The 9,421-nt window shown below is 40.0% G+C and overlaps 1 protein-coding gene across 1 annotated transcript; it reads left to right on the forward strand.

Annotated features, from left to right (window-relative positions):
• The first annotated feature begins 871 nt into the window (after positions 1–871).
• On the forward strand, positions 872–8,557 carry UBE2T (ubiquitin conjugating enzyme E2 T). The gene is made up of 7 exons (XM_036909550.2): positions 872–947; positions 4,916–5,087; positions 5,662–5,731; positions 6,931–7,036; positions 7,152–7,250; positions 7,397–7,480; positions 8,199–8,557. The coding sequence occupies exons 2-7, from the start codon at positions 4,979–4,981 to the stop codon at positions 8,322–8,324; spliced, it is 594 nt and encodes a 197-aa protein (XP_036765445.1). The 5' UTR covers positions 872–947; positions 4,916–4,978; the 3' UTR covers positions 8,325–8,557.
• The last annotated feature ends 864 nt before the right edge of the window (positions 8,558–9,421 follow it).

Genomic DNA, 9,421 nt, shown 5'->3' on the forward strand with positions numbered 1-9,421 from the left:
ATTTCGTTGGTTTGCAAGTTTAGGAAGACTAGTCACTACTCCTTTGCCATTACTGTTCCAAACTACACAACGAACTGAGAGAAGCGAGATGAGGTTTTGGTGTTTGGTTTTATTTTCAGTCGCAGTATTCCCAAAGGCTAGTCACGTTCCAGCCATGTCCTTTGGATTCAAGTCAGGTCGGAGCCAACCATGACTTCTCACAGAGGATTGACCTTTGGCAAAGGAAACTTGGAAAAGTCAAGGCTGGCTTCGCTATAAACCGGTAGTATCTTGGTCAGGTAGTTACACTTAGAGTTGGAAGGATTTAAAGTCACCTATTACGATTTTTCACCCAATGCAAGGATCCCGTTAGCACTATCCCTAACTTCCACTTGAACATTTCCAGTGATGAAGGAATTCTCTACCTCCTAAGTTTACCTGCTCTGTTCTTCAGCGTTCTAATTCCTAACCTGCTTAATTGCGCTAAATTAACTTTCACTCATTGATCTTAGATGTCTGCTGAAGCAGTAGTCTTCCACGTGAAAAACATTTAAAATAAATGAAGATAAGTATCACGTATCCACGTCTCCAGATCAAAGGTTCCCAGGTCCTTTCACTCTTTCTCCTGTGAGGGTTTCCAGCATCGGGCCTGTTCCCCAAAACAGCCAAACTTGTAACCTCCAAGGCCACCTCAAGTCACGCAGCCGGCGCCGCGCAGGCGGGCCCCCAGGTCTGAACCACCAGGTGGGGGGGGGGGCGTGGCCGCGCCCAGCGCGCGCTCCTATTTGAAAGCGGCATGAGCGGAAGCCGCCCTCGGAGCGCGGGCCAATAGGAGGCTGTGTACCCTCCGGGCGCGGCTGCGGGCCAATCGCAATCCTCGAGGGTCGGGAGGCGGGGCGACGCTAACCGTCCAGGCTCGCGCAGACCCGGGAAGCGGCGGGTCCGCGCGCCGAGGTCTGTCGGCGCAGGTAAGAAAGCAGCTTTGGCGGTTCCCCAGCGGAGAGAACGTGCCGGGGCGGAGGTCACCGTGGTCCAGGGGAGGAGGGGTCCTGCTTCTGCCCAATATTGAAGTTTCCTCTCTCCGGGAAGGAGAGTCTCAGCAAAGCGGCTTGGGCCGAGGCTCCGACAGCATCTTGGTTCTGTGGGCGGGCAGAGCCCCCGGGCCGCCCTCCTGCCCCGGCGAGAGAAGCAGCCGCCCTGCACAGGCTGTGCTATTACCTTCATTGCCTGGTCCCAAGCCCTCGTTTCCTTTATTAATTGTGCAGAGTTACTACAGGGCTGCATGCTGTTAGGCATTGTTGATTAAAAAAAAAAAAAACACTTAAAAAGACTCGGGACTTGCCCTCAAGGAATTCGCCTTAATGAGAAGCTGTCAGAAATGAATTACAGCTCGCGGTTCAGGTTAGTGTTGAAGTACTGAGGCTGATGTTTGAAAGCAGTGAAAAATCTGGGATGCGTTACTAGAAAAGCAAAGAAGTTGTAAGTTAATGTGCTCATATCTGTAGGTGTGAAAGAGGATGAGACACGTATGGCGACAGGAATAGACAGTGTGGCTGAAGCATGTATTTGTGGGGAGTAGTTGCTGGATATGAGGCTGTAAACATGGGTTGTGAGCTAGATTCTAAAGAACCTTTATACCAGAAGGTAGCAGTGATGATGGCTTTGAGCCAAGAAGTGCCATATATCAGTTGGTGTCAGTATAGTTAGACTGGGTCTGGTTTCCTCTAGTTCCCACCCTTACGCTAATCCCTTTGCCTCTCCCCGGTGTTCTCATTTTCTGTAAAGGCCCCCTTTATTATTCGTGGATTCTTTTTTTGTTGTCATCGGTGCTCAGTTTTTGCTTACTGAGAAAAAGTAGTAAGGATCACTGTATACAAGGTGAGGTTAATTATCCGGTGAAGTAATTCACTTCCAAGAGTTGATGGTCTTAAAGGTGTGACTAAAGAAATTTAGAAATAGTTTAAAGAATGTATGAAAGAATAGCCAAGATATGGAAGCAACCTAAATGTCCATCAGTAGATGAATGGATAAAGAAGATGTGGTACATATACACAATGGAATATTACTCAGCCATAAGAAAACAACAGATCCTACCATTTGCAACAACATGGATGGAGCTAGAGGGTATTATGCTCAGTGAAATAAGGCAGGTGGAGAAGGACAAGTACCAAATGATTTCACTCATATGTGGAGTATAAGAACAAAGGAAAACTGAAGGAACAAAACAGCAGCAGAATCACAGAACTCAAGAATGGACTAATAGTTACCAAAGGGAAAGGGACTGGGGAGGATGGGAGGGAGGGGAGGGAGAAGGGCAGGGGAAAAAGAAAGAGGGCATTACGATTAGCATGTATAGTGCGTGGGGGGCACGGGGAGGGCTGTGCAACACAGAGAAGACAAGTAGTGATTTTACAGCATCTTACTACGCAGATGAACAGTGACTGTGAAGGGGTATGTGGGGGGGACTTGGTGAAGGGGGGAGCCTAGTAAACATAATGTTCTTCATGTAATTGTAGATTAATGATACAAAAATAAAAAATAAAAAAAGAATATATGGGTGAAAGACTGTTATAGGTAATTAATTCTGTTTAGTATATTAATTCACCTATAGTATTATTAATTCTACTTAAATATTTGTGAAGGAGTGTGTTAATTGTGGAGGAGTGTCATGCCTGGAGATTAGAAAAAGGAGAACCAGAGGACCATTTTGTCTTTCTGAGACAATTTAGGAGAGTGTCTTACCCAACCAATACGTGTCTCCTTTAAACATATCCCTGTAGTTAAAATAGGTGCCTCAATCCAAGTTTATGATTATCATAAATTACAACCATCCAGTTAATTACAATCTATGCCCACCAGGTGATCTTCTGATTATAGTTAGTTCCCTAAGAAATAACTAAGGGAAAGAATGTGTGGAATTAAAAATTTTACTGTAGTTTTATAAATTAATAAACTGGCTTAATCACTGTTTAAGTCTCTGTGAATGAACTTGTCATTAAATAGTTCATCTAAACCCTATTAAATCTAGGTTTACTGCCAGATTGGGTTTTCAGACTACAAAACTGAGAACCAGATCCTGAAATATGGTGACCTTGCCAAAACTACTTGTTCTTGTAAGACCTTGCTTGAAAAGGTAACCTTTCTTCATAACATTCCCACTTGATCTCTCACCTTGCAGTTGGAAACATTTAGTAAACCAGGCATTCATCTAAGCAAAAAAGAAAGAAAATAGGGGATTTGCCCTCAAAGAGCTTTGTATCTAATGGACAGAACAATAAATTATTAATAATATATATTAGTACCATGGATCTTTGACATTTAGTAGGCTCTAATTTTAGATCTCTTTGAATCTTCAGGTTTACTGCAACATTTACTTTCCCTCATGAACTATCATAAAATATAATTCAGAAGTGTATGTGATTGGAATCCTTAATGATGCTATAAATGCAAGATTTTAAGTCATTTATATAGTTGTTAAAATAATCCTACCACTTTAAAGTTTCTCTCTCAAAAAGCAGTTACAGTTATTAATAATTTTTGTACTGATGGGAGTACTCTAATAATTTCACACTGCTTTTTTTATATCTACATTAAAGTATATGTGATCTTATTCTCAAATCTAAATTAGGGAAATTCAGTGTCTTGCATGTATCCTAATTTTCTGATTAAGAACCCTCCTTTTCTTAAATTTTTCACTTGCTACACATTTCTGTCTCTGTAGCATTGGTTGATTAGCTTATTACTCAAGGTAATTTTTAAAATCTTAGTAAAGATACTAAGATACAAAGATTTAGATACTTTGTATCTTAGTAAAGATGCAAAGATAAAAAGCTTAGTAAGATACAGCTGACAAACAATATGCTGCATATAATAAAGTATACAATTTGATAGTTTGTGACTTAAATATACACTTGTGAGACCATTACTGCAATCAAGGAAATGAACACATCCATCACCTGGAAAACTCCCTCATGCCCCTTAGTCCTCCCTTCCTCCCACCCTTCCCACATCACGCCATCCCCAGGCAACTGCTATTTTATGTTATTGTAGATTCATTTATCTTTTTAGTTTGTATTGAAGTATGTAATATATTAAAGTGTACAAAGTTTTTAAACATTTAGAATATATTGGGGGCAAGGAAAAATTTAATACACCAAAGATTAAACGTAAAGGGAAATTGTTTTAAAATTGTTACATTGATGGTATATGTTCATCAAAAGACATGGAAGATAAGCCACAAACTAGAAGATGATAGTTACAATTCATATACCGAAAGGTTGCTATCCTTTGAGTAGTAGCTAGGCGGAGAGCTCAAGCTGAGAAGGGTGTTGAGTGTGTATGTGTGGGGCATTTTGTTTTAGATGAGAGAGATTCTGAGTACATTTGAATGTTGATGGGAAGAAGGAAAGATTGGAAATACTAGAGAAAGATGGTATGATTGATGGAGTGGAACACCTGAAGAATTGGGAAGATGTGGAATCCAAAATACATGAAGACTTAAGATACTTGATTTAGCATTAGCTTGTAAATGTCTCGGAGTGATGACTGACTATCATTTTCATTGCTCTCCCCACGAAGCAAATATAGACTTCCTTCCACAACTAGTATTTGTCAATCCTTTTCCATGCCAGGCATGCTGAGGATACAGTGGGGAGCAAAATTAGACCCAGCCTCTGCCTCGTGAGTTATAATTCATCAGTGGAAACAGACATGCATTTAAAACATGCGGTGTTTTTGTTTGCAAACTTTCTGTATCTTTTATACTTTATTTTTAAAATTTGCTTGAATAGATAGCAAAGAAATGGACAAAACTCAAGACTCCCTGCTGAGTATAGGGATTAATAAGAGGAATCTATTTGTCCTTCACTAAATTGAAGCTGTGTGCTGAAAACTCCAGTCACCATTGCTATTTTATCGTTGCCGCTTTTCTCCCTAGTGAATCCCAGCCAGCGTTCAGTGGGGCATTTGAACTGTGTGTGGCTCCTTTTACCTGGAGATCATGCAGAGAGCTTCACGTCTGAAGAGAGAGCTGAACCTTTTAGCCACAGAGCCACCCCCAGGCATCACATGCTGGCAAGATAAGGACCAAATGGATGATCTGCGAGCCCGTAGGTATCACATTATTCTGGTGATGAGAGTCAGGACCCTATTGAAGATTGTCTAAAATTTGAACATTTGCATATTTTCAAAGTAGGGAACATTTGCAAGGTCAAAGTGCCCCGCCCTCATTCTACCCTAATTTGTTTACATTTATAAAAGATTTGCTCGACATTTCTTCTTTGGCCTTTATTATACCTTCTGATTTGTAGCCAAGATTTGGGCAGCTCTGAAGCAGTGTTTAGACCAAAGGTCACTGTCTCAAATATCTATAAAGCCAGACAGGAAAGATAAATGATATTAGAATACTGCCATCCTAACAAAACAAATCTGCAGTTTGTGTTTGATCTGTGGCCAGCATTTTCCAGCTTCTGTTCTGACCTTCTGTATGTCTTTGATTTGACACCAACTTTTTGGTACTTTGGTGCATTGCATAAGGGCTTGTTAAAGCCCTGAGAGGGAATTAGTGTCCTAGACCCAGCTTCTCTGTTAGGACCATTGACTTCATTAGGTCCATATGGTGTGGTAATTCATAGCATCTGATTGCCTCTTCACTTTTTTCTTTTTCTTGTTTTCTTTTAAAAGAAATATTAGGTGGAGCCAACACACCTTACGAGAAAGGTGTTTTTCAGCTGGAAGTTATTATTCCTGAAAGGTTAGTATGAATTAGATTCTAAATTTGCAGGGTAAAACACAGCTCTTGGAAGACAGCAATGTAGTAGAGTGCTTAATGTAGGCATTAAAGGATGTGGATTTTAATCCTAGTCTTTACCATGATTTACTGTGACCTTGGGCAAGTTATTTTCTCTCGAGTTCAGTTTCCTTCTCTAAAAAAATTGGCTAGATAACATTTGAGGCCCCTTCTTTTTTTCATCATGATAAAATACACACAACATGAAATTGACCATTAAGCCATCTTCAAGTGTGTGGTTCAGTAGCATTAAATATATTCACATTGTTGTGCAACCATCAGCATCATCCATCTCCAGAACTTTTCATCTTCCCAAACCAAAACTCCATACCTGTTACACAATAACTCCCCCTTCCCTCCTTCCCCTGGGGCCTGGCAACCACCATTCTACTTTCTGTCTCTTTGTTAAATACTCTTAATTCAGGTCTCCTTTAAATCTCTCATTAGGTGAGTTGTAGTTTTGTCAGAATGGAGAAGGGAGAAAATGAAGCTCTGAACATTGATCTGTAGACATCTATTCACCAGATCAGATCATAGCCAAACTTATTAAAGTCCTGAGAGACATTGGTAAAGTCATGGCCGACATAGTAAGTACTGCATTTCCTCCGCAACACAGGCCCTGTTTTCTCTATAACCTCTGACCTGCCATTTGTGAGAGGGCAGCTGGAGCAGCTTAATAATCATGTGGTATTTTGAAAATAGACCAGGAATTTTCCAAGGTTTGTGTCACCAGAGACATAGTAACCAAATGCAATGTATAAATCTTAATTGGATCCTGATTTTCAAAACCTAGCTGTAAAAACATTTGGAGGAACAACTGAGGCTATCTGAGTAGATGATACTGTAGGGAATAATTTTTAAATTTTTTCATAGGTATACTGATAGTATTGCAGTTATACAGGAGAAGGGCCTTATTCTTAGGAGATACATGCTAACATGTTTAGAGGGTGAAGTGGCCTGATCCAGGTGGTGGGTATATGAGTGTTTTTACTACTGTTATTTCAACTCTTCTATTGTTTATAAATTTTCATAATAAAATTTTGGGGAAAAAAAAGGTTTGCCTCTCAAAGGCTGTCTTCCTGGTTAGTTACTAGAAAGCTGTTTATAATGTATTTAGAAGCAATATCTTAATAAAAATTCTCTTTTGTCTTATGCTTTCAAAGGTACCCATTTGAACCTCCTCAGATCCGATTTCTGACTCCAATCTATCATCCAAACATTGACTCTGCTGGAAGGATTTGCCTAGATGTTCTCAAATTGCCACCAAAAGTGAGTGGTGGGTAAAGGGTTGACGAGAGCTTTCTGTGGTCCTCGTCTATAAAACTGGAATTAGAGTATCACATTCTTAGTGATACAAAGCCGCTGCCTGCCTGTCTGTGTGTAGGGTGCCTGGAGACCATCCCTCAACATCGCCACTGTGCTGACTTCTGTTCAGCTGCTCATGTCAGAACCTAACCCTGATGACCCACTCATGGCCGACATAGTAAGTACTGCATTTCCTCCGCAACACAGGCCCTGTTTTCTCTATAACCTCTGACTTGCCATTTGTGAGAGGGCAGCTTTAGCAGCCGGACCTTACCACTGCAGATGGTGTTTCTCTCCACTCACTCTTCTTTCGTTTTGTCTCAGTCCTTCGAATTTAAATATAATAAGCCAGTCTTCCTCAAGAATGCCAGGCAGTGGACAGAGAAGCACGCAAGAGAGAAACAGAAGGTATGATGTTTATACAGCTCTGATTTTGCTATTGATGTTAGTCCTTTCTGTATGTATGTATTTGTATATGCATGAAGATATGCACATGTGTGTATGTATTAGATTTGCCAAATTTATACTGTACTCAGAAATGTCTAGTTGATTTTTTTATTCCATTGCAACCTTCTAAATTCAATAGCATAGCCTAGTAGTTCAACCAGTAGATTTTTCCTAATGCTTGTCATCAGTTGACAACACTAGAGGGCAGACAGCATCTGGTTAATTTTGTTTATATTCTCGGAGGTCTCAGATTCTTTTTTTCTGAGTTTTCTAACACTGAGACGGGACTATATTTTGTAGGGATTAATTGCAGGAATTGGAAAGGGGTAAGGGCTGTGGGAAGGAGAGGAAAATTAAAATTCTTGTGGGACCATTCGTGGAAGAGAGAATGAAAAACTTCCCAAGTTGATAATGTTTCTTCATTTAATACAAGTTGCAGGAACACAGATTGGCACATTGTGGTTCTTAGTGAGTTATATCCTTCAGACTGAGTTAAGTAGCAGTTACTTGCAAAAAGGAAATAAATTAAAACATACAAAATATTGAGGAAGAGGCTTTTGGAGGGAATATCACATACAAGAGGCAACAAAGTACTTGGCAATGATATCACAGCGCTTCACTATTCTCTCTACTGGCGTTGGTGTGAACCATGTTTTTTACCCTGCCTGCTCTTTTTCAGGCTGATGAGGACGAGATGCCTGATAATCAGCCAGAGGCTGGTGACTTACAAGCATACAATACGACACAGAAAAGGAAAGCCGGGCAACTGGGAGGCACAGAAAAGAAATTATGCCCTGACGGTTAGGGGTTTGCCCTGGTCCATCTTAGTTATTTATCCTTTGCCAGGATGGTCTAATTTACCTACCTTTCTTGAATGTTTTTCTTTGTATTTCAAGACATTATCATTTTTGTATCCTATATAATAGACCTTGTATATTTTCTGCCCTACATTGATTCCTTGAGTATAGTTTATTTAGCATGTACATGCATATTTTGAAAGCTTTGAAATCTGAAAAATAAATAATCATTTAATGTTGAGTATGTGTTTATCTTAAATGTGTGGGAGAAAATTAGCCAGAGAGCTATACAGTAGGAATGTCAAAATAATTGGAATTACTGTCCTTTATTTTACCAACTTAGTAACATCACTAGAGATACTGAATGTTTGACACAGATTTAAAATAGCTGTTAGGAACAGTTCAGTTACCACTAAGCTTTTAGGGATTTTAGGTTTTTAGAAGTCTTAACATAATGTGGGGAAAAGGTTAATATACCCATTTGTTAATTTTTTTGTAAGCTTTCACTTTTTGTGAGTTGTATAGCTTATTAGAATTACTACGTAGAACCCCCATTTGTCCAACGAATTGGACATTGAACACCTACTATGTGCCAAGTATTGTGCTAGTATTTTAGAATATAAGGGTGAGAATATCAGACATGGGATTAACCAAATAATTGCACAGATTTAAAATAGGGATTTTTACAATCCTTTCTGTGCCTGGCCTCACTTCATGATAACTACTGCTACGCACAACCAGGTGCCAGACTTGAATCTGCTACTCGTGATTTGATAATACACTTGGACTTGTCTTTATTATTCTATTTAGATGACAGAGAACAGATTCGAGCAGAAGTAGCAGAAAAGAACAGCCGTTATCCTGTGTCCATGCCTCCAGGCTTGACCTTCTGCAGCAAGAATAATCTTTTGAAGATGTAAAAGCCAGATTTTACTATCTTCCTTAAAACCCTCCAATTGACTTCCTTTAGCAATTAGGGGGAAAAAATGTGTTTTCTCTCCCCAGCTTACAAGACCCTGATCTCACCCCTGGCCCTTGTTTGCTTTGTCAGTCATCCTTACCACAGACCCTCCACCCCTTATACACCACACTCCAACCACACTGG

Source organism: Manis pentadactyla, chromosome 9, assembly GCF_030020395.1.
Source record: "Manis pentadactyla isolate mManPen7 chromosome 9, mManPen7.hap1, whole genome shotgun sequence".
NCBI lineage: Eukaryota > Metazoa > Chordata > Mammalia > Pholidota > Manidae > Manis > Manis pentadactyla.

Excerpts from the sequence above, each read along its gene's own strand:
- UBE2T (XM_036909550.2), top strand. The coding sequence starts at position 4,979 with ATGCAGAGAGCTTCACGTCTGAAGAGAGAGCTGAACCTTTTAGCCACA. Across the intron at positions 7,037-7,151 it reads TTCTCAAATTGCCACCAAAA|GGTGCCTGGAGACCATCCCT; the intron begins GTGAGTGGTGGG and ends GTCTGTGTGTAG. Across the intron at positions 7,481-8,198 it reads ACGCAAGAGAGAAACAGAAG|GCTGATGAGGACGAGATGCC; the intron begins GTATGATGTTTA and ends GCTCTTTTTCAG.